Raw genomic sequence first — 26213 nt, 5'->3', positions numbered from 1 at the left:
AAAGGAGTTGTAGTGCAACTTGGTGGGCACCTGGAGTCCAGACAAGGTCAACCCACCACAATACCTTTCTTTGCTCTTAAAGTTTTTCTCCAGAGTGCTGAAAATATTCCATCTGTCCAATCATTTGTTGCCACATCAAGGCGTCCAAACATTTGTGGAGCAGTTATAGCTTTAGGATTCATTCTCATTTCACGATGAGGCTGTCCACAATCTGTGAAGGCAGACCACCAGTTAGTTTTTACATTTCTTTTCAGCAGTAAGAGAACTTTGACAAACTCAAACTCATTACACCCAAATATGTGCTTTAATATGCTTTAGTGATTATAAGAACATGTGTATTTACTTGAAAATCTTCTCTTGCTATATGAAATTCATTAATTGGAGACATCAAAAAAGTAAAATTAAGATCTGAAACTTCTGAATATTCAATTCACATTTCATAGCTTCATTGGGAACAGAAAAGCAGCAAGATTAAATTTATTCAAAGTTTAGTTTAACATTTTGAAGGCTTATAAAACAATAGAGCTTTAAAACATTTGGTTTAGATGCACATTTTTAAAACCCAGTGAATAAATACCAGAGAGATTATTGATTATTTTGCCCTTCTGTGCTCCTGCCTATATCTTAGAACAGATAAAATATACAATATTGGCATATTCTTGTGAATTCTCTCAGACAGACAAATTCTATCTACCCATACAATGACCATATAACCTTTATTTTTCATCTCACTTGCAACAGCTTAAAAACTACAATGCTGGACATCTTTAAAAAACCCAATATTAAAATATAACCAGGAGCCAGTAGTAAGATGTTGAAAGAAAGAGCTGAAAAAATTACTTATTTTAAAATTACTTAATTATAATCAGATTTCACTAACATGTAAGATAGAAACCTGACAGATCAGTTGAACATTTCATGAGGCTGTGTGAGCAAATCAGCTTTGGAAAAAGGAGTGAGGTGACTTTAACTTGGTAGTAGTTCACATCTCAGTGCAAGAAAAAAAAGATAGGAAAACTGTGCAATGCAACTTTGTTATTTATGCTTTTTTTTTTTTTAAATGGAACAGTCATTTCCACTGCAATGTAGAGCTTACAGTGTTTCTTAAGCACAGCACATTACTGCCTGTATGAGACTTGCTGAACTATTTTTTGCAGAAATTATTCACTTCTGAAAATCATGTAAGCAACTTGTGAAATGGGGTAACACAAGCTTACCTCAAAAGAGATGTTTTTCTCCCCAGGCTATGACCTTTTATTTTAATAAGATCAAGCCAACATTCTTCAACTAATATTTTTGTTTAGAAATAGAGATGACAAAAAAAACCAGACACAGTCTTCAAGCCTCCAGCCAGGACACAAAACTAACACCCTTGAAGACTTTTTCACTGTCTAAAGCAGGAATTTATGGTTATAAAACCAGTTATTTTATATTGCAAAGACCCTGTCTTACGTATTGTGTTCAAAAAGACATAAATACTTCTGATTAGCAAAAGGTTCCAGCATTACCTCAACAAAACCCAGGAGATGCTTTAATCACTTGTCTGAGCTGCCTGCCTAGACTGTATTCCTCTTTTAATCTATCTAGAATAATAACTTCCTATAAAAGTATGATAATATGGGCAAAAGGACATGAAATATACGGTTTTGAATGTCAGACATTTTTAAGCTACTAGAATAATTAATTTCTCAACATACAAACTCATTCTTCCAGAAATATGTTCTCACAGTCAAGCAACTGAGAAGAAACAATGGGGTTTAAAGCTTACAGTGTAACAGTTCAGTAACAGTTTACAATATAAGTACTAACATACCTGTCATTGCTTTCATTAAGGTGTGGATGCAGGTAGTTTTTCCTGCACCACTAGGTCCTAGTGTCATCAACCCATGCCTTACTCTCTGGGTTTCAAAAAGCTGGATAACTTTCAGTTTCCAAGGAGGATGACAAACAAGGCCAGATTCCTCCACCTAAGAGACAGTGACAGAAAATCAAATTACTATTATTTTAGAGCACAAAATATAGATAGATAAATATACATATAAACAGATTACTATACTCTTTGTAGAGGCTTTGTGTATATTATAAAAACCTGTTGGAAAAAGAAGATACATTTGGTATTCAAATATGCATTCAGAAAAATAAGGTAAACCAGCCTCTGTGTACATTATGACCTATCTATTGGATATATGTATAATATATCTTTTATATATATACATTATATTCTTAAATTGGCCTTACTGAAATATTACAATCACATAATGGGAAATTAAGAGAAATGTAATTTAAAAAAAAAAATATTTTCTCAAATTAATATTCTAATTGTCAAGACTTTAGATAAAGATTAAATCCTGGGTCACATAAGGCAAGCTCATATACGTTCATTTTTCAAGTTGGACCCCAGTAACCATGGCTCAGGAAAACCACAGGACACTATAATCCCAATTCAGTGACTTCCTGAAGAGTAAGCTGAACAGTACTATGCCAGTGGTAAAGATTTATAGAAAAGCTTACACTTTTTCTAAATAGTAAAATATAACATTGACAGCTGGATAGACTCCACAAGAAGAATTTTCTTAGATGCCACTTCATGACAGTTATGCCAGAGCACCACAAATCACAAGAAATATCACCTGTTTGTCAATGGCAGCTTCAAGTTCAGGATAGCCTGCTTTATCAAGCTGGATATCTGGAAACAGATCTTCAATTAAACTCAGAAATAAGGGTTCATCTTCATCAATCTAGTGAAAATCAGGGAAAACAAAAATCCACACAGATTAAAACCTGTTCTATTTATTTTATCAACTTTAGAAAGAACAATCCCTAAGTCCTGAAAATCTACAGAAATGCTTGAGAACCTAAGGAACCATCTATATAATCCTCTAGGCTCTAAACATTAGAAGTACACAGCAGAAAGAGATCACGCAATGCTTCTATTTGCCAAAATAAACCAGTAACTTGCAGACTGAATTTCTTATAGTAGATTTTCGCGATAACATTTAGAAAACTGTCTATTACTTGGTGCAAAAAAAAAAAAAAATTACCTATCACAGCAACAGAAGAGGGTTACTAGCTATTTAGGCAAGTGAAATGGTACTCACTACTATGAATAACAGATTTTTCAAGAGTGCCTAAATACTTAAGCACAAAGTTTCTAAAGAAGTTTCTGCGTCGACATCTGTTTTATTACTGACTTCTAAAGGTCGCAGGCAAAATATGTAAAAAAAAATCTGAATGATTCAAAGTTAAACCTAGGTAGAAACTCAAACAACAGAAAGCTCACTCCCTCCCCAGTCCCACACAGGGTACTGCAAGAAATTTATCTCCATCCCAGGCAAAAATGTTCCACTCAGAATGAAACATTTCCAAGGTAGCTTCAGTGTAAAGGTCACATACAATTTTCTAGTGATCACGTAGCTCCAACGTGCAGTTTAAATCATTTATCAGGTCCTCAGAACTTACCAGTTTAGACAGGTTCATGTCTCTCAGAACACGCATGACGATGGTAGACTCAGTATCTGTGGGATTTGCTCTTTTTGCTGCTCCCAGCGTACGCAGCACAGACAATATATTCCGCAAGCCAAAATCATAATGCACCTACAAGATATGTGATGTTTGGGAAGATTTTCCCCAAGTTAATAGGGATTAAACAGTTCTTATTCACCATTTAAGACATAGATGGATATGTTGGAGAAGTAATTCATGTGTTTCAAATGCCTCCAAACACCCATCAACTTTGGCTGTATGACTACAGGCGACTTCACTTTCAAATCAGCTATCATCTATAAAATCTAGGTGTGATGGAAAAAAAAATGTCACCATAAGTCATTGAATCAAGACAGGGTTCCCAAGGACTATTGAGAAATACTTTATCAGTATTATTTTGAATTCTCTGTGGCCCTTGGAAACTGACAAATATCTGTACAAGCACAAGCAGCACAAACCAAATGCCTCTCAAGCCACTTTGCAAGACCAACAAAGGCTTTTAGTTGTCTCAGTCATCACCATTCACTAAAGCTAAATCTTAACAATAAGCAGTGTTCTGCATGAAAGCCCCATCCTTGCACTGACAACCTGCAGTAGGAGTTCATCTTCCAGGACAGCAGAGGACTGCATTACTAAAATGCAAGTGTCTCTTAGCCTACTTAGTGAGCATGAACATTTCCTTATTCTTCACACAAATATTTTGTGACTCCATAGATAGTTTTTCCCTAAAATAATCAGGCTGCATCATATGAATATAATCACCTGCTTTGACAGTTGTTCTTCACAGAGCTTGTACAGTGTAAAGAATTTTCTTGCCAACACAACATTAGCAATGAAACCACAACTAGCCAATTTAACACGAATTATGATTTGACGATCAGGAACCATCATAGCCACTGAACGGAAATTGATCTTCAAGTTTTCAGGAAGTTCCTGCCGTCCAGCATATCCTGGATTCTGGAGAGGAAAAAACGGTGTTGAAGTTGAGTGTACTTTGTACAAACAGAAGAGTCAGCAAAGGAATATGCCATGTTGGTAGGTAAAAATAATTAATTGGCATTAAGTCACATGTCAGAATTAATTGCCATGCAGACTTACCATGATATCTCAACAGAATTTTTGCCTCTTTTATAACCACGAGGTATGAAAAATGTTCCATCTAAGCATTTCAAATCTGAGTTGGTCTTATAGGTCTTATTTTTACTAGCTACTCCTACCTATATCCCTATAGGAATTTTTCTGTAATTGTAGCAAAAAGCATACTTTGGGAGCCAGAATTTGGCATGTAGAAGCAATCTGAAATTGAGATAACTTGTATTTATGGTGCTGCCTGCATTTGTTAGTTGCATGTGCTTGATATTATCAAAACAAGACCCTGTAAACTGTGTTTGCAGCAATGCTCAATGTTCTCAAACTATCAGTGAGTTAGTTCTAAGAACTGAATGACATAAGAGTTAGCAAGCACATTTCATATAACAAGTTAGACTTGGTTATTGTGCAATCATCACTGGTATTTAAACTTACTGAATACTTACCATAGTAAGAAAAATGCCAAATTCTGGGTTCATTTCTACATTGTCTCCATCAGTAAAAATAAACCTTTTTTTACGTTTCTTCTTACATGTCAACACAATTGCTATTTGCTGTGCAGCTACTGATAGAACTGGTAAATCAATACGATTGAATTCATCAAAGCAACCCCAGGAGCCAGATTGAGCAAGACCTTCAAAGAGAAAAACAACTAAGCATAGAACCATTACATTTTTAAACCTTTTTTGGTGCAATTCACAAGCCAAAAATTATGTTAATCTATCTCGAGGAAGGGGAGGGGAGAAAAGTGTTTATTTTTGAGGGCTGGGAAAGGAACAAAGAGAAGACTTTTAATTCCTTTTCAAGTAAGAAAACACAAATTCACCAAGTCCTTAGGATTTTCTAGCATATTATATTTTCATTTTTTTCTTATATCTTGAATGTTTTCCTGTCCCTCTTTACCCCCCAAAGAAAAATTCCTCCAGTAATTCTACGGAAATATGACAGGTTGTCAACAGCTTATTGCACATATTAAAATGGACAATACAGTTGCATCAAGAAGCTGGAGGTCAGTCTATTCCAGAACTGTATTTTTCCTTGGATATTTTGGGAAAAACAAAACAAAATCATAGACACAGTCACTTGAAGCAATACCATAATCAAGAACCTCCATTTGATCTCTAATTTGACATCTGCCAGGACTGACAGGAATCAATTTCAGATGCCTAAAAATGTCATCTGCATCTAGCTTCAGTGAGCTCTGCCAATTGTTTTTAACATATCTAGAACTACTCATGCATTTTCTTCTACTGATAGAAACTTCAATATTTGACTGAGACAAAATTCTGAAATCAAAATTCAGCACATGCCACCAGTTCAGCAATAAATTTCATCGCATTTTCTCTTCATGGCAGCAGTTATCCTTCTGACTTTAGGTCATTTTAAGTGACTTTATCTATCCTTTCATAAACTGTTCATAAAATGTTTTCAGACATTTCTATTTCCTGAAGACAGTGTTGCAACTGTATTTTATACACATAACAAGATATTAATTACTTGCATTTATTAAAAGGCTGAAATCATCTGCCAGTTACGTGTCAACCTTGTTTCATGAAGATGTCCTCTTATCCTTTGAAACTTTCATATAGTTCCTAAAATATCTCAGAATATAAAGGACTAACTTATAAAGGACTCAGGAGGATCAACAAATAGAACTACTGACTCCACAAAGGCACATCTGAAAGTTAAACTATATATAAAGATAATTTCTAATTACTCTTTGGACACTAACAGGCTTGAGACCCAAATGACTTCCTTGGAGAGCTTGTTCCAGTGCAAAACCACAATCTCGGTGAATACCTAGCTTGGATTTCACCCCATGCAGCTTTAAGCCATTCCCCCATATCCCATTATCAGACACCAGAGAGATCATTACCTCCATCTCCACTCCCTCTCATGAGGAAGTCATAAACAGCAATGAGGGTACCCCTCACTCTCTCTTTCTCAAAGCAAAATAAACAGTATATTGAGCTCTTCCTTTTAAGTCATGTCCTCTAGCTCTTTCACCATCTTTTTCACTGTCATTTGGATACATTCCAGTATTTTCATATGTTGTTATATTGTTGATTCCAGAACTACAGAGTACTTGAGATGTGGCCACTCCAAAGCTGAGCACAGTGGGACACTTTCTCTTCCCAGTTAGTTATACTGTGCTTTGTGCACCCCAGAAAACAACTGACTGTTTGGCCAACAGCTCATCTTTGGTCCACATCTTACCTTTGAAGATCCTCCCAAGTCCTCGGAAATCCATCTGGTCTGAACAGTTGAAGACCACTACATATTTTCCAAGGCATCGTCCCATATCTTTCACGGTTTCAGTTTTTCCAGTTCCTGCAGGTCCCACAGGTGCTCCACCCATGTTCATGCCCAAAGCTTGAGCCAAAGTGATGTAACATCTAAAAGGCAACAATCAATCAGGCTGCAGCAGACACATTTCTGTATAGTGCTAGAGGGACTTACACAAGGTCTGATTTAAGAATAAAAGGGAAGTGCTGAAATTATATCCCACTAATTACAATTTATATCAGTAAGGACAAAACCCTTCCACTCGGTCTCTGATGCCCAGAATATTAAGGTTCATTTCATCATGCATAAAGTGAAAGAACAGATAATCCTCAATTATCCGCAACCTGGAAGATCACAAAAAGGGAAGAAAGCAGATACAGAGATGCTGCGTAATTTAGTTTTAATAGCTTGGATACTGAGTTATTTTATCTGGAGTAGTTTGAAACACATTATACTGTGGAGTACAATAATGAAAGACATCTAACCTTTCCTTTCTTGTCCATCTTTGAAATTTGATCACACAGTGCATCTCTTTTTCATAAATGAAACATCTATGCATAATGCAGCAAAACACCAGCTAATAATTATATATCAAGACTAGCTCTAGAAATGTTTGTATGGAATAGTTAAAAAAAATAAAAAGAACCACAACCAATAAATACTTTTATTTTGCCAATGATAGGTTATAAAGCATTCTTTGTGCTATTTGAGTTAGACAGGTAGATCTCTCTGTAAATAGGATTGGAATTCTTTCAACATCCTTTTAGATCAAAGATCTCCAAACTACTGCAGCTGAATAAAAATTGCTTTTCCTGTCTGTTCTTTCTTAGCTCTTTTCATTAGCTTGTCTGTAAACACCTACTTTTGTCCTGTATCTCTATATATTTTAGCTGTTGAATATATCAGATCCTCAGGTATGATGGCTTCATGTACATAAGAATGAAGGTCATTTACATTATGTATGCGGGGACCAGTGCAAGTATGCTGGAGAAAATAAGTAGGAAATTATTCACATTATAGGGCACAGAAACAAAAATATTGAAGCATTCCATATGAAAGTACTGACTTTGACAGGACTGTGAAGGATAAACTCTGCAGAGATCAATGTGCATCCAATAGGAATGACAAAATTGCTCTTGTAAAAGCCAAGGTTTGGCAGCAAAGAATAAAGGAATAAAATTAGTCTTTTTCACCTGTCTGTAAGAGGTGTTATGACAAGCCTGTCAGTACAGCCCAAGAATTCATTTTGGTATGTGAAGCTCACATCAGTGATCTTAATCACCATTTTATCAGAGTCTTCATTAAAATAAAATCTACATTGTTTCAGCCACTCAAAGTCCGTAGGGCTCTTGATATGCATGCAGCACTAAGAAGAGAGGGAAGACAAGGCTGTGGCATTCATGGTTAACATTTACTTTCACATTTATATTATGTTACCTAAGTAGTAGATTCAAAGGCAGCACTGCAAACATAGTGAAATATTAGTGGATAGTGGAGAATCTATCTGGATTTTTATCACAAAAATTGCTAATGTATTGTTGTTCAATCACATACTTAGAGAGAGGAACTTCAGGCTTTAGACAAGTATGTAAAAATTCTAAATACAAATTAACAGTCCATAAGCCTCAAACAAGAGTCATTTCAGTTTAACCTTAAAATTGCCATTCCTTTTAGTCCTCTCTACCACTTTACTTTTTACATGAGTGAGAGGCACATAATGTGATATTTGATTTTATAAATTGCTATGAGACTTGTATGAAATCACATGCATACTGGGAAGAAAGTATCAGCACCATGACACTTCCATGAAATATCTAAGGAATGTGACAGAACTGAGGATAAGTTACTTTTGCTCTATTGAATATTAAACAGTATTTTAAAAACATCATTTAGTTTGTATCTAAAAATTACACTTTATATAAAATGATTATACTAGAAACAAATGATTCTACAACTAAAAGATAAATGCCTGCCTAGTATTAATGGGCCAAAACTCAATAATTCTTTTCTTGGACAGCTAAATTTCAGAATCAGGTCCAGGACTTCCTATAGGTAAAAAAGTAGGCTAGCTTTAAGTTTGATCAAGCTAAACGCTTTCATTTTCCTCATTTTAGGATCCTGTGTCAGCATGAGAAGGCATAAAGCAAATAAAAAAATCCCTAAGTAACAATTAGGTATGCTGTTGAAACTAGAACAGAGAGAATAGCAGCTTCAACCTTTTCCCTTTACTATAAGTCTATATTCATTTTATTTACTTGCAGAAATTCATTATGCAGTCCAGAAAAGGGAAAATTACTTGCAACAAAATGTATGAGGAAAAAGAAGTCCCTAACTGATCAGGCTACAGAGGCACTATTAACTTTAGTGGACCAACATGAAACATGACAAAATTCTGCTACTGCTTGGGGAGAGGAAAACTTACTGAATTACTTAAAAGGAAATTAAGACTTGGTTGAAGCAGCATCAGCACTTTTATAATATTTCAGTACACATAACCATTACAGTCATGAAATTAAATTTTTATCCTATGAGGAAGGAGTTCATAGGTATCATAATATTTTCTTATAATTTCACATTGTATTATGTTGAAAACCCCTGGTAATTAATTGTTAATTTTTTAATACTTACAAGACCATCAAAAATGTCCCTCTGATGCACATGAATAGTGATTAATGTCTCATATTTAACTCGCTCAAACGGACTAAGGTCTTTTGTTGTCATATCTATCAACATGTTCAGAAGATCCAGGAAAAACTGGTTTGTCTTATGCATAACTTTTTTATCCTGCTTGGCAAGAGTCAAAGCTTCTTCTGAGTCTCTTGTCCAAATCATCTGGATCCCCAATAACCCGACCTTTGGAAACACAGAAGTATATGCTTCATAATCTTTTCTCTTTCACCTAAAATGTACATTCACAGACAAAAACTAAAGAAATTTTTCTCCTACTATGCATATAAAATTACTTTCCAGGCATTCATTCAGAGGTCATGTTTTGTGTGTCTCAGCTGCATTCATAAATGCGTAGTTAAGCCTGTACTTTGGTCTTGTAGATAATGCCTACAGTGCATTGCTTATACAACTGCTCTATATAATTTACAGTATATATAAAAATACTATATGTAACAAATATACTTTATATAAATAATAACTAGCCAGTGAATAATTACTTCAATTTGAAATATTTTTCTAGTAATTCATAAAGTCTTTATTCCATCTCCAACATTCCTGATCATAAGTGAAGCTTCTACTAAAAAACAGTCATTTTCCCTCAACACCATCCTCAGTTTCAAATCTTTAGCAATCTTGAGCATTATCCTTAATATATGAACAAACACACAATTTCATTACTTTTCCTCCAGTAGTCAAGTATTAAGCTTGTACAGAAATAGTGTTAATTTCATTATATTAATTTATTGCATTCAGCTTCCTTTTTAAACAGGAGCTTTAGGGCAAGTTATCTTATTTGGGTTCAGCTATGTGAAGCTGAAACTTAAAAGACTGAGATGATTCAAATAAAATTAAATGTAGTTTTGTATTTAACACTGGCTACAACTTTGAATGCAAAGACAAGAAAAAAACCTGATAGATAATCTGGGAATAATTCTTCATTCATTTAACAATGATAGTACCTGGGCTGGATAAGTAGAAAGAAATTCATTAATCTCAAAATTTGTTTCCTGGATGTCCATAGCTGCCTGGCGAATAACTTGATGCAGTGATAGCTGGGATTCCTTCAACAGAGAGCTGAGCCAAACTTCCACATTGCCTTCAGCCATTACAGGTCTAGTCAGCTCTACAGTCTCACCCTCTCGTGAACTAATTGACAATATACGATCATATACCTAATAAAAGAAAAAATATCTTGTGTTTATAGATACATTATTTACCTTTACAATAATTTGTATTTTCCTGCAATAACTCAATTTCACTGATTTAAGCAACTAATAAATTATATCAGCTTGTTCAATGAAATGTAAAGACTATTAAATCATTATTTTGCTACGCAGAAATACTTTAAACAAAGCACTGTCATGAACAAGGAGACAAAAGCTAATATACTGACAATTCCTCAATCTCACTAAAGTTTCAATGGCAATCCTGTGCCATGTGCCATAGGATGACCCTGCTTGAGCAGGGAGACTGGACCAGACTACCCACTGTGGTCTCTTCCAACCTGACCCATTTTGTGATTCTGTAACAACATCCACTTTACAGTCACAAAAAAGGAAGCCTTCGCCCATTATTGGTGGGTTAACAGTCTAACAAAATTTACAGCCTTAGAATCAAAAATAATGAAAACAGAAAAGTTAAGGAACATGGACAATCAAAGGAAGTTCAAAAGCATGGGGAGCTAATTAGTTTCTAAGAAAATGCATACATAAGGGGAAAATGTTGCTGTCAGTTCTTCTAAAAGGTATAAGAAAAGTGTTCTTCAAACACTGTGTGTGAAGGTATAGTAAGGGCAGGTCAGAAACAGGAGAGACAGTATATACACTTTTTCTTACAATCAAATAATGAACGGAAAAATACAAATACAGGCAATGTGAACATACAAATCAGCCCGTAAAGACTCGAAAGCTTATTTGAGAGGAAGCCACAGAAAAAAGTTCAGTACATGGGTGGATTTTTCTGAAATTTAAGCACTGGTGCAAATTTTTGTTTTGCTATTCTACATGAAGTTTTACTACATCATAAATGATGACATGAAACAAATCTTAAATGAAGAAAGACTACACAGCACCAAATAGTTAGCGAATAAAGTAAAACAGCAGAATGCCTTATTCAAGCAAGTAGCTCTCTAATTTAGCAAGTATCACATATTGTTAATGTGAAGGAATGTAACACTGAGGTGTGGGCAGTACATACCCTTTCATGGAACCTGACGGTTTTGATGTTGTCAAACACATTCAGCAGATGTGCCTGTATATTGTGAGAGTTGGAGGCCTGGCCAAGAATTTCTAAGAGAGCAGGATCTGACACGAAGAAGAATCGTGGAAATAGCAGGCGCTTTTTCTCCAGATACCTGTATTTTTAAGAAATTGGTAGAGAAGCCGGGACGGAGTAGATGATAAGTGATATGGGTTAATTTACACATCCTCTCCTCTTTGAAAGTGGTATTTCTCACCATTTTACACAATTATTTCTCTCACATTCATTACACAATTTTTAGCTGTAGCAATGACAATTTTTATCCATCATACATTCATGTTACACATCTGTTTCAAAGCTAGCTTCTTAGTATCAGAAATCATTTCATGGAAAACTTTTATTATTTGCTATAATCTAAACACCAACAAAAGAGAAAGAAACTAAACTGAAATAAAATATTTTTATGTTAACTCTTTTACCTGCTATTTACATTTCTCAATCTGAATATCTCCCAGACCTGTGAAAAGTGTGAATGGCACACACAATTCTAGAGTGCCTTCTGGATTGAAACTAGGCTGAAACCAGCTTTGGTTTCAAAAGAGATAGTGAGTGACATTTAGCCACAAATGAAATAATTATCCAGGTGTTGGTTTCTTTGGAAGTGTTGTATTATCCTGCTAACTTGTTTGCTCAGTTAACTGCTTTCATAGTAGAATAAGAACATGATCTTTTTAAAGTTCATGGGACAGTACTCGGGCAATTGCTCTTTCCCTAATTACACAACACACAACCATCTGGCCAAGAACATGGTCTCATGGTAATCTTACCCTGTGAGCGATTTCTGACAGAGTTCAAGCTGTTCCAGTAAATGTGGCAGTAACTGCCCCATTATTTCATCTCCAACACAGCACTGAACAACATTGGGTGTTTCATGAGCTCGGGTCATGATCCTTACCCAGGATTTATCAATGTTAGAGAAACGCTTTGCTTCCTGTTGAAACATGACAGTGAATGTGGAATGGAAGAAATGGAGGAAGGAAGAGCGAAGAGGGAAAAGGCACCTGCTTCCAAAACCAGCACCCAGTAAACTCAATAGCATATCTTCTAGAAGTATTTCAGCTTAGACACAATTATTTCTGCTTACACAATAGAGCTTATTTTATACTTGGCTGTCAAGCCCCCTTTGTACTTTCTCTTACATTTCTAAAGAAAAAGACAGAAAACTCATTATACTTGAATTGAAGCTTCAAAGCTGAAGATTTTTTTTTCTAAAACTAAAGTTCATTTTTAATTTGAAAAGCCATACAGGAAAGTTTAAGATAAGGATTCCTAGGTACTACTATGCTAGTGGTAGGTACTACTACACAAGGCTACTACTAGGCACAATGTTTAAATACATATTAATTAACAGCTTTACAGTCTAGAAATCAAAAGGTCAAACAGATCACATGATTTTCTTATTCTTTCTAACACCATGTCTTCCATTGGCACTGCTTACCTAATTTCCTAGCAAGATCAGTTTTGTTAAATACTAAGAGAAATTAAATTTATGTTACTGCATCAATTATGACAACACAGTTCAGTTTTATTCTTAAAATGTTGATAAGAAAACTGAAAAAAAGGCATGTCTAGAAACCTTTGGAAGCTGCCTTGCTATATCACCACCAATAAAAACAGCTTCTAAATAAATCCACAAGTTCTGCACAGTCAGCCAGTTCTCAATTATATCCGTTGTGCTGGAAAGATAGTGCAGCCATTTCTGAATCTGTGTCTTGAATGGTGCATTGAATCTACAATTAAAAAAAAAAAAAAAGGCATTTCTTTATTTTAAGAAAACAAGACTCTTGAAAAGCAGCATATGAGTCTGCTAAGATGAGGATTAGTTTTATGCTTAAAACTTTTAACAAGTGAAAGTATGAAAATTTAATTCAGCTAGTTGGCAGCTGTAAATCCAATGAGCTCCAACTTGCTGCTGTGCACACATGGTGCATAGCACAGAACTAGGGTGAGAGCAAGACTTCAACTTCACTCTAAGGTAAAGAGATTACTCAACATCCTGAAAGCTGTAAACTCAGAGTTCCTGAACTCTTCTAAACTCTTGCTTTTGAGAATCTGCCTGATGATCAGGTTCTGCATTCTTTATTTATCTGTGTCTTTTGGCATATGAAACCAGACAAATTGAAGCCCACTTTAATTGGGATTTTCAGCACCTTTGGCATGAGGCAATGACTTATCATGAGGACACAGTAGCAGTGCCTGTCACACCCGTAGTACACCTGTCATAGCCAGGCAGTGTTCTCTCTTATGTCCCCACTTTCTTGCATCAATGAAAACTTTTCAGCTGTTTATTCAGGAAATCTGAGCTGCAGCTACATGTTTTCAAAAGAACTTATTGGGGGGATAAACTAGATATAAAAAGAACTAGCCCACAAACAGTTCAAGGACAAGCATGCTCTTAGGTTTTATCTAGATGTTTATTTATCTTCTTTTCTGTGATAGATTTGTTCACTAAAACAAAGCCTTTTACTAATATCTTTATCTCTCTCCCCATTCCCTCCCTCCCTTTCCTGTTACCTGTTACTCATGAGAGAACCTAGAATCATCAAGCTGTCCTCCAGGGTAGCAATTGTTTCTGATGTGCTGTCACCTCTTAAAAGAAGCTCCCCACGAGTTTTAAAGTTTGCGAAGTTAAAGATCTTGTTATCCCATTCAGCTATCACTTGTTTTAACTTCTGCTCGATGTCTCTCTCCTTCACAGCACTGATGCAAATATCCTTTTAAATAAACAGGATGTCAAAACAATATATGAATCCTCAAGTCCCTGCTATATGAATCTAGCTGTTATTTCCTTTAACACTAGGTAACATTAGGCTCATGAGCAACTATTTAGGGGAAAGGTCTACAGATATACAAACACCATAGCTAATAATCTGTATACCACATCACAGTTGAATCAACTCTGGAGGGGAAATAAAATAATGACAGTGATTATTTTTCGGAAGTTTAATATCACAAAGCAAGGCACCCTCACAAATGGCATAATTTAAAATAAAAAAGTTGACACCACAATATATTTGTGTCATAATTTTATACAAAAACCTGAAGTGATAGTCCACATCTCTGTTCTTTCTATAGAAATGTTTTTATTTCCTTCTTGCTTCTGGTACTCCTATACTATACAAGCAAATTGTTAGTTTCATGCTTCCATATTTCTTCCTTCACAATACCTCTATTTCCTCTTTACATCTTAATAGTGGAGCTTCCATTATATTCCTCAGTTTGAATGTTTCACTCTCTACATCAAATCTGCATTCAGTGAGATCCATAATCTGCTTCCAGTGCCGAGGCATCATTGCTTTACTTAACATGTGCTCAAGCAATGGGCAACATTCACAGAAGTCCTCTATAGTCTTCTTTAGGTCAAGAAAAGGCTGCCATTCCTTTACAGCACGAGGGAGTTTTCGGCACCTACGTGAAGATAAAGCAAACTTTTTCAAAAAAGTTTCAAATACTCTTTCTTTAAAGCCACAGTACATGTGCAGTTTTAACAGCAGAACATGTACCTTCCAAATTCAGGTTACCTTTAGTTTGGAGTTTCTGTATGTGCATCTCCATGTGAGAAAATCTGTTTCCAGTCTGCTTCAATAACTGATGCTAGGTAGGCAGCTACAGCCTCCCATTAAGGAGTGTAGCTGCATTATTTTAATAACTCTGTGAAAGTGATCTTCAAAACCAGTTGAAATGTTCTACATCTTGATTTCATCTTTTGATGAGACTGATGATATGTACTACTCTGAGCTCTAGAAAAATCCTGCTCCCCAGGGCTTAATTCTTTAAATTTTTTGATTACTGGTTTGATGAAAAGTTCAGCTCCTATGTATGCAATATAACTCATTTTGTAGAAAAACTATTCAGCAATTCACTAACTTGCCTTCAACATCTAGCATAAATCTGTCTCTCATGAACAACAATACAACAACAAACTCTCCTTCAAGGAGAAACTCTCCTTCATGAACAAAATAAATAACAATTTTAACATATATTTCAAGCTTATTTAAAAAGATAGCCAAGAATCTGTCTAAGGAACAACAATGCTCAGCATTTAGAATCTAAATTTTCCTTGACTTTATGATGCTGCTAAAGGATATGTTTTTCAATTTAAATTCACATTTTTCATGCCTCACAGAATAAGTACACGCTCATATATGATTATTGGTGCTAACCAATTATAATCATATTCAATAAGTACTTTAGGCAACTTTAACACAGCAGCAGTTTCTCACCTCTTCTGAAATTCCATAAGTTCACTGTTAATTTTTTCAATGTCTAATTCCGACCAAAGAATATCATAGTACCCACTGATTGCATCAATGACACAGTTATATAGATTATAGAGTTTCTGCAACAGGTTCAGTTGCTTCTTTATTTCAAGCAGTTGAGGACACCGAGTAACTGGCAAACCGAAGAGATCTTCTCCACCTGCACAAGTAATATATTTCCGAAAGAGATTGTCACATCGATTCTAAGAAAGAAAAAGAAAAAAGTTAAATAAAATAGCTAAATAATAATAAATAAATTAAAAGTTAATAAAAATTACTAAATATTCAAGATATGAAATGATGTTTAGAGCTGAATTAGACTAAAAGCTAGGAAATAGAAAGATATGGAGAGATAGTAACAGCTTACACTGTCAACAGTTTTGTCAACAATTTTCTTGAGAAAACTAACTTTTAGTTAGCTTGCAGGCACATCTTTAGAAGCTGACAGGAAAACTATTTACTTCATGTGGCACAGTGACAGAACAATAAATGCTAAGACTGCACTTGAAAGAGGTGAAGCATGACACACAAAGAAATAAAAAGGTGGATACAGCAAATTCTACTTCTCCAAGTATGCTGTGGAAATCTTACTGACTGTTGAAGGAAGAATTACTACCATTAAAGCAGCAAAGAAAAACATAATTTAATTGTCAATTGCAATATAACTCAGGGAACATAGCAGGAAGTCAAATGAATAGCAGTAGAGCAAAAGCAGAAGCATTAGAAGTTGTTATTGCAGGAATAGATATTAATAATGACAGAAAGTTAGACTTCAACCAAAAAAAAAATAAACACAGTAATGAACACAAGAACAGCCTACAGTCAAATACACTAAACTTGTGGGAAGGTCCTCATCAGAATATTGTATCTAGCAATCATTACTCATTATCTATGCAGCCTTTCTGTTGACTCCTAAAAAATTTAGATTTTAACAGCATTCCTTCCAAATGCATAGAAAAACTGCAACATAGCTTTCACTAAGACAAAGCAGACTTTGCCAAATCAGTAACCCGATCTATCAATGAAAGTTCATTCAACTGAGATTTCTTCTCAGAGCCTTTATGTATAAGCTCACTTCTTGTAAGTATTAAGTTATGTCTTAAAATTAACAGCACCTGGAATATAGTAAGCATGTCATTGGCTTCCTGAAGTGTTAAACCAACCACCATTGGCCCATTCTAAAAGGAAAAAAAATAAAAAGACATCAGTTTAGATTTACCAACTTATTTCTAATTAACTTATTTCTAATCCCCACTTTCTAAATGCTAACGTCAAACACTTTTGCAGCTTCCAGATCCCCTCCCCAAATCAGATATCAACTGAACCAAGGGATGACAGTTAACCTACTAGAACAAACATTTTTTTAAAACAGATTTAAAAAATTCAAATAATGCAACTAATTGTATTTTTGATGCAGACATTTTTCATTGCACTACAAAAGCTACGAAATCATAGCTCATTTTTTGAGTAAAAGACAGCATTACTTAAAAGAAGATGCAAGATTAGTTCACCTTCATTCATTCTAATGAAAAAGAATGTGAGAGCTTAAGTCACTTCTACATATATCAGAAAGAAAGAAGCGTTGTCTGATGCTAACATAATTTATCATTAATCCTAGTCACTACATTTGTTCATGGTAACTAGATGCTTTTCAAAAACCTTAAATATCTCCATTCTTAATTTTTAGGAAATGATTACCAGCATTACTCATATCAGTCATATACAAAACATTAACAAAGCCTGCCCTGAACTGAAACCCAAATACCATCTTAACAAGGATAAACCTATTCAACAGTAGATGCCCATCCCATTAATTAGTCAAATCCAAAAACCTTTCTATGTTCCCATCGCTCTTAAAGAATTTTTCTAATAAAATTAAGCCAAAACACTTGCCTGATCATAATCTGAGTAGAACTGTGCACAGTCTTCAGTAAAAGTCTTCACAGCACTAATAAGCTCTCCTCTGAAGTTTGGCTGCAAAGCAACGAGCTCATTCTGCACTTCATTTGCACGGATTAGCAGTTTTTCCCAAGTGTAATGTAACGTGTCCACCTTCTCTGTCTCTTCCTTGGCAACAAGTAGATCATATTTGCTTAACATAGCATAGGATTCCTGCCAGAAATTTGGATAAAGATATATAAAATGGTAACTTCAGTTAACTTTGTAAACATATATGGAAAACATATATGCAAAATGCTAACATTTAAAATTTTTAAGAACGGACAATGATTTGTTAGAAAAAGAAATTCTGTTGTTCTTGCATAGCCATTATCAAAATTGAGCAAACTAATACCAAACTGGAAGAAACATTGCATTTTTTTCTCAGAACATTGATTTCAGCTTGCGCCACCAACATATGAACAGTCTACATACTGAAAACCCTTAGTGAATTTTCACTAAAACACAACTGACATTCGCTTTCTATAAATTAGCACAGGGTACAGTAGCAGTAAACCCATGGCAGTTTCATTTGAAAATTTCTGTATGAAATGGAATTATTTCCATTCATGCTTTCCAGTTTGATCAAATTGTAGGCAAATTGCAAAAATGGAAACATAACTATCTCTCTACTACAACACTGTGTGGAAAACATGCCAACCTCCCTTTCCAAACGGAGGCATCACTTCATGTGCTTCAGAACTCAAGGCTCATGGTTCCAGAATTGGAAGCTTATGGGCAATCAGGATCATGAACATGTCAGGAATCAGGAGCATGTCTTAGAAAAAAGAATTCTACTGAAAAATCAAAGGTGCATTTTGCCATACTATAGCATTCTTAAATAAATACTCTGGTCAGGAATGCAGAGAAACAGTTACCATCTGTTTTTAAGCCTGCCATTTGTCTGATGTTCAGTAAATGCATTCTATCACATTAAATTATTTTTTTTAAGGAAATCAGCTGCTTTTGTTTATTTTAACTTGTACAGCTGATAAAAGCAATAAATCTCGTGTAGTCTGCTTAATATTGGCTTTTTACTCCTCTTAAGGCTTAGCTAAAAAAAAAACCAACTAAAATTAGGAATCTCATTCCTTTTCATACACAGACTTCTTCCACAAAGTATGAAAAGATATATTGCATTAAATACCTGTATTCTCATCTTCCTCTGCCCTACATCACTCAATTTCTACACTGTTCACTAAACCACATCTCACCTCAGCAAGTTCACATTGCCCAAATCAGAATTTCACACAAAAAGGTTTACAGAATTACAACAAGCCTGTCACTCAACATTCAACACATATTAAATCATACATTTTCAAAATTCACTGTTAACCTTTCACCCAGAAAATAACTGCTCTCTTGAAACAGTACCCATACATGCAACACGTCCTCTAGCTACCTCAATGGGGCCAATTTGAGAGTCAATAGAGATCTGTAGTTCTCTGATCTCTTTTAAAGCTGACATGGCTATTCTGATATCATCCAGGTCCGTGATGCTGCGATTTAACTTCTTGCCAGTTTCCTCTATAAAAGTCAAAATTGCTTCCATCTGTGTTCTGTACTTCTTATTGCAATGACACCCCAGCAAAGTCATCCAGGCTTTGGTTTCTGATCTCAGTGCTAGCTTCAGATCAGCTAAAAATATTGAACAATTAATAGATATTAGATATTTTAGATATTTGTTAAGATGCACTTTCAATCTTTTTTATTACATTTGTTCTCTCCAGTGCCCCAGTTGTGGTTTTTCGGTCTAACCCTTCACATACAGAGATGATGAAATCACATTAACACCTTGAAGTGGTTTATAAAGTTGCTTGCAATTCCTGATTGCTTTCCTCCTATTCTTCTCAGAATTTATCATCTTTTCTACTGAAAAGATCATCTGAAATGTTGAACAATTAATAGATATTAGATATCATAGATTTTTTCAGGATGTACCTACTTGAAAGATGAGGCTGGCCTCCATACTTGTCATCTTGCTCATTTACCATTATACAAATTTCTGTTCTGTACATGACTAATGAATTGCTTAATATTCTCATCTAAGCCTAAAATCTTGCCAAAAATTAATCTTTAAAAAAAAATGTGGGGGGGAAATTAGGAGTCTAATCATGAAAGCCGAAGAAACAAAGTTTGATCATAGCATTGGTGAAATTGTTAGATAGAAGGGGATTCAGCTGTCTCAGTGCATGCAGCTGGGCAAGGAGAAAAGCAACATAAACTTATCGTCTTACTCCTATGAAGTATGTACCCCTGGGAATCAGTGACATAAGGATGGACAAACATCTACTATCCACCCCATAAGTGAGCAGACGGATCCAGGTGAGGCAATAAACTCCAGCTGAGCTTCACAGATATTCTAATGTTAGTGTTTTGTTTGCAAAATTTACAGCTAAAACAGCAAACAGCCCTTCTCTCTCCCATTCTCCTTTACATTTTAATCTAGTTAACCCACCCAAAACTGTCACATCTCTTCTTCCTACTGGAGTCATAAAGTACATGTCTCTGGAAAGAAGCTGAACTCTACCAGTGTACAGTGCAATAGCTCCCACGCAGATGAATTCAGGCTCAGAATTGATTTTCAGGTCCAGGTCTTGGAAATGCAGAATTTCAGATTCAAACTCATAGAGTAATGGGTTTCCCACCATTAATTTATCAATGGTTTCCTCCTTGTCCCTCTGCCATATATGGTGGTAACAACTAAAACTCTCCAAAGCTGTAAGAACTTCCTGAAAGACATTCACAAGGTTCAAAGAAAGATTCTCAGCATCAGGTATATAGCATGCATATAATTTCTTAGCAGCTGCTCAATAGAGTACACTACAAACTCCACAGTGCAGCAGGTTGAATCACCTCACTAAACAAAAGCTTGCCGGTAAATTTATGCTAAAGCAAGTTCCACTACTGATCACACAGTGTGCCAGAAACCCTATGTTCATCACATCCAATTTGTCAGATTAGTTTAAACATTTGCCAATTAAGTGACTCTTCAGTCAATAAAATCATTGGAATCAGTGGGAAGTAAAGTTTAAAACTAGGATAGAGTACACTTGTCCTTCCTTTCTTGGGCTAGAAACTGAAACCTGAGTTCCAGGGCCCAATACAACAAGAAGAATTTATTTTGAAATAATGAAGCTATGAGACAATTTTTTGACATTAATTTCTACACTGAATTCAGGTCTCTTTGATTTGAATATCATTTAACGAGTGTGAAAAATAATTATTCTTCTGGTTCTCAGGAGTTCAGAAAAATGCGAGAAAGTTAAAGGTAAATCATCACTGCATCTAATTAAACAAGTAAATGAGAGATGAGTGCTATGAGAGATAATTCACTTATGATAAATATAGTACATGCAGGCATTTAAAGCTGGCTAAATGATAAAAGTTTACAATATTACAAAATACCAAATATTAAAATACCATGATAACTGTCCACCATAATCAAGTACTCAGCAGCAGCCTGGTAGTTATGTTTTAGTACCACTGAATTTATAAGGCCTTGAGTCAAAGATTTTCACATGGCAAGACTCTTATAAGACTGGACAAGCCCCAGAAGAAACTGATGCAGAGCTCCCTAAAGAAATATAATTTACTTAACAGTGCATAGAATAAGAAAAAGGCAAAGAAGCTATGCATATCCTTTAAGATAAATAATAAAAACCTTCATAACCTCTTTGTAATGTGGTAGAAATCATGCTGGCTTCATTAGCTACACACAACACAACTACACTTAGAGTTTTTTTATGATGTTTTAATTTACACAGTATTAAAAACCTCAAATCATGGATCAGAGCACACTTGTTCAAAGCACAAGTGTAACCCATGTTACGCTTTTAAAGCATATTTGCAAATTTTCCGCCACATGTTTTCCATCCACCATCCTAAACTTTTTCATTATAACATTTAATCACAGCTTTAAATGCCTACCCTTATTACCCAAGGACATTAAAAGTAATACATTAATATCCCTCAGATAGCGATATTAAATTAACATCTCAATTGTCTTACCCCTTTTGTAGAATTGATGGAACTGCTGAGTATAGATACTAATTTAATAATTTCTTTGTTCTCTGACACATTCTTGAAGTAGTTCTGGCTTTGTGCTGTATCAGATGAACTGAGTGATGCTGCATCTGATACGCCATCTATAGAAGAAGATTCAAATATAAAGCAGGCTTAAGACAGACATACGGGTTAGGAGAAGTAAATTCCTATAGAAAAAACCGAATGACATATTTTTTCAACAAGCATGCATTTTAAAGTTGGGTGTCCTTAAAGGCAACTAGAAGTCAAGAAGGTCAACACAAATTCATAAACATCTCCATTTTAGTAAAATTGCTCCATCTAGGTACCCTGTCAAATTTGGACCAAGTTCCACACCAATCTTTCAAACAGAATCTTTCTTCTTCTCTTCTCAACCTTCCTCAAGGTTTATTCTGTATGCTTCACCTAAGTGATTCATTTACACATCAACATTTGTTTATTCATATATCAATACTAAGCATTTTTATTTTCTGAAATACTCCACAATTGGCAATTTGAAATACAAATTAACATTAACTCTGAGAACATGACCATAACCAGTCCCCAAAAAAGAATAAAGGTTAAAAAAAAGTCCATCAGTTAGCAAATATCCACAAGTTTGACTATCATAATTTTTAATTTCATCTCTTGCAAGCAAAATTTTTTGTTTTGATAGACTAATTTAACTTCTTAGCCAGTTAAAGTATTACTGTCCTACTTTTTAGGTGCATGAGAGAGAGTTAGCCTAAAAGGACTCAAATGTATTTTTTAAGTATCTCAGGTACAACGTAAAACAATTAACTTGGCTTCATTTTAAACCGTTTCAGAGAAGAAAAGCCCAATCAAAGATATCATCTGAAATGTCCTTGAACTAATGACTTCAATAACTTAATGCCTGGTCACAAAACAGAATAATGAAAATCCTTTTAGAAATTCTAGTCTATTCAATCTTTTATACAATCCTCTCTACACCAATATTGCAAGGACAAAACGTGCTTTCTTAATGAGAAAGAGATTTCATCTCTGAGGCAATTTTAAATCTATGAGATTGTTTAAAATCTATCAAGTCTACTGGTTTTGATGTATTTTGTAATTAATATCTTCCAATACATTCTGTATAAATCACATTTACCTAACATTTGAATTTAGTGATGCCAGAGTTTATCATTACCATGGATGTTTTTCCTTCCAGTTTCTTTCATTCCATCATCAGAATCGCTGTCTCTGCTCCCACACCGCAACAGAATAACTTTTCTCTCTAACACTTTCTCCTGAAGAGAGAATAACATTTATTTTTTATTTGCAGCAGTTTTGCACCATTAATTTTAAGTAAGGCTGTTAAAGACACCCACCTTGGATATTCTCTCCTTACTCCAACATTGAACTCCTTTCATTACTTTCACAATACTATCTACAGCTTTATTAAGTGTCTGCTGTACCTCATCCAAAGAGGGTGTCATGATGATATTAGGGATAGACAGGTTGATATTAGTCCTAATTATAGGATAAGCACCTTTCTTCGGCTTAGACATACTGTGATTTTCTAAATAAAAGACAAAACAGAAGACAAAAAAACAAAAAGGCTGCTCATATTTTTTTCAAGACATCAAACTAGGCATAGTTTTGATATAAACCAATAAATATATCTCTTAATGTAGAGTATTGAGTGTAATTTCTGAAGGGAAAAAGAATTCCTGAGTAATTTATAAGATGTACTGCTAAACTTTATAGCAGCACAAGTGAAAAGTAAGTGCAAAGCTATTTTTCTCCATGAAGCTCCTCTTCAACTTGCTCTGTGAAGCTAAACTCTGTTTTGCACAGAATTTTGTTATTGGCTGGTACTCCTCCTTAAACTCTCATAGTATTGTATGCCTTATAAACTATAGAGACCGAAGACAACTGCCTTTATTTTCATTTCATAAAGGCATGCAACAACAAAACACTGAAAACAGTGCTCTATCACCATGTATGGAAATATCTGAAAGCAATTAGTAAGAGAAAGAAGACACTTCTATTTTTTTATACAGTTTTATGTAAAACGCAAGGATCTTGTCAAGTTATCAAGGTCTTAATTTGTCAAGTTAATAATTGATAACTTTTAACTTAAATGATAACTTCTCAAGTTATCCAGGTCTTGTAGGAACTTATCTATCAAGTCCAGCTCCAAATATAATATTGGCTTCAGAACAGTACAGTGAGTCCTAAGAGAAACAGCATTGTAATGACACTTTCTTACTGTCACAAGAAAAAAAGCCTTTGGAAATACACAATGTTATCAATTGTAACTTAACGAGACAGCTTAATCAAAATTCCTTTGTTTTCCCCTCTATTACACTTGCAAGTGTTATTTATACAGTTATGGGGTACTACAGTTACATTTTACTTTATATAGTCTAAAAGAGCAATGTACTACAATGCAGCCACCTAAGAAGTTGCTGGTGGAAGATGCATGAATGCGCTTGCGGATGGTCTCCAGAGTGTGTCGAGTGACTTTCAAAAGGGCATCAATGTTACGATCATTGAAGTAAGATAGCAGTTCATTGGCTTCTTCCTCTAACTTTTCTAAATCCATTCTCTTCCTCTTTGCTGTAGGAGACAGGCCAGCCCATGTTTCACTGGAATTTTGTGAGGAAGTCAAGCTTTTTGATCTTTCCTCTTCTGTTGCTAAAACATCATAAATCCAGTTAGTTAAATATACATAAGGGACTTGAAAATACCATAATGCAACACCTCCACATGTGTCTGAAATAATTTTAAGGGCAGAATTATTCATTTGTAATCTGCACCCCAGTGTAACAAGCCTATTCCTATCTGCCTTCTTATTTAGTACAAACTGGTATGATTATGATCAAAATTTAAATATTATTTCTTATTCTCTTTCTCTAGAAGTCCACAATTAACCAAGGTTACTAAGTAGTTCTATGGCATGAACCTTTCAACGTCCAAGTTAGAGAAATAATACTGACCAATTTTGTAAACGATAAATGATTGTTAGATTATTCATTATCCAGGCAAATATAAAGAAAAGTCCTTAGACATTAGATAATATTCAGTACTTCAGTCACCTAAGCTATAATATCCCCAGCACAAATGATTAGCATGAAAAAAAAACAAACACCAAGAAATACAATACAATCTTCTTACCTGTATTTTTGTCCCTTTTGTCACCACTGGATACAATTGACTTCTCATCCTCTTTACTGCCCTGTTCCTCAGTGTCAAGTAACATGTTTATCACATCATTAGCAGCAGCTTCCACCAGTGAGCTTTTTAAGTGTAAAGTCCGAGCACCTTTTATGCAGAGCTCCTGTTATCAAACCAAAACAATACGCACTTATTGTCATAATTCTCATGTCAATTTCACAGTCACAGAAGCCTTAATAACACAAATGTCAAGGCTTAAGATTTGTGAAAAAACAAGTTTTATATACAAAATTAGTTTTAAATTTATTTTTTTTCCAAAACACAAGAACAGCAACAGATCGACAAGGCATCATAAATGCCTTTCATCATTGTTTTGGCTTCTTTCCTAAATCACATGATTTATTAGTTAATATAATGAATCAATACTTATAATGCCTAGTTTTACTAAAAGGCTCCCAAAAGCAAGGGCTTCTTAATTTTCTTAGCTTTCCAATGTAGACATGGGAGATTCAACACTTCTTTTAATTATTGCCAGCTTACATCAATTGGCTGTGCCACAATGAGTATTAGCCAATTCTATTTCCCATTTACAGCTAAAAAACATAAAGGTAAAATCTACACAAGGTGTATTTATTATTAAAAAAACGCTAAAATTATCAGCTGGAGAGAGATGAAATCAAAGAATGAGATTAAATAAAATTCAGAAATTTATTACAGTACTGTGCATTTTTTTTCTCCAATATTTATAATAAAATCAATCAAGCATGCTTCAGCTAACTATAATTTTTATCTATAATGGCCTTTTAATTTTTTAGTATAATAATATAAGGTACCAAAGAAATTTTTTTTCTTTGGTACCTTAGATTTCACTCAGCTCAAACAAACATGACTACCTTTGTTTAAATAAAAATCAATAATTGGAAATACTCAGCCATTTCCCAATTTTAAGAAAATCTTTGGCCTTCCTAATAGTTCTGTTGAGTTGAGAGAGAAGGCAGACTTCTAATATCACAGCAACAATAAACAAAGTACTCCGGGATTTTTCTACCAGGTAATTAT

The 26213-nt window shown here is 34.7% G+C and overlaps 1 protein-coding gene across 1 annotated transcript in view; it reads right to left on the bottom strand.

The window, feature by feature from the left end:
- The window catches only part of DNAH5 (dynein axonemal heavy chain 5), a 116359-nt gene that overhangs the window by 58088 nt on the left and 32058 nt on the right, over positions 1-26213 (bottom strand). Inside the window, exons 18-42 of the mRNA XM_039714905.1 lie at positions 25155-25317; positions 24435-24674; positions 23363-23553; positions 23182-23281; positions 21996-22132; positions 20515-20716; positions 19387-19622; positions 17940-18158; positions 17162-17224; positions 16011-16249; positions 14955-15195; positions 14302-14501; positions 13364-13517; positions 12555-12718; positions 11725-11881; positions 10488-10700; positions 9487-9711; positions 8052-8224; positions 6790-6968; positions 5019-5206; positions 4246-4440; positions 3460-3594; positions 2631-2738; positions 1814-1967; positions 65-211 (exon numbers count right to left, since the gene is read on the bottom strand). Coding sequence (XP_039570839.1) covers positions 65-211; positions 1814-1967; positions 2631-2738; positions 3460-3594; positions 4246-4440; positions 5019-5206; positions 6790-6968; positions 8052-8224; positions 9487-9711; positions 10488-10700; positions 11725-11881; positions 12555-12718; positions 13364-13517; positions 14302-14501; positions 14955-15195; positions 16011-16249; positions 17162-17224; positions 17940-18158; positions 19387-19622; positions 20515-20716; positions 21996-22132; positions 23182-23281; positions 23363-23553; positions 24435-24674; positions 25155-25317 — 4423 coding nt within the window. The remainder of the gene's footprint in view (positions 1-64; positions 212-1813; positions 1968-2630; positions 2739-3459; positions 3595-4245; positions 4441-5018; positions 5207-6789; positions 6969-8051; positions 8225-9486; positions 9712-10487; positions 10701-11724; positions 11882-12554; positions 12719-13363; positions 13518-14301; positions 14502-14954; positions 15196-16010; positions 16250-17161; positions 17225-17939; positions 18159-19386; positions 19623-20514; positions 20717-21995; positions 22133-23181; positions 23282-23362; positions 23554-24434; positions 24675-25154; positions 25318-26213) is intronic.

The sequence above is a fragment of the Passer montanus genome, unplaced genomic scaffold, assembly GCF_014805655.1.
Source record: "Passer montanus isolate IOZ18808 unplaced genomic scaffold, ASM1480565v1 scaffold31, whole genome shotgun sequence".
NCBI lineage: Eukaryota > Metazoa > Chordata > Aves > Passeriformes > Passeridae > Passer > Passer montanus.
The sequence above is the reverse complement of the archived record's forward strand: the minus strand, read 5'-3'. Positions and strand labels throughout refer to the sequence as shown.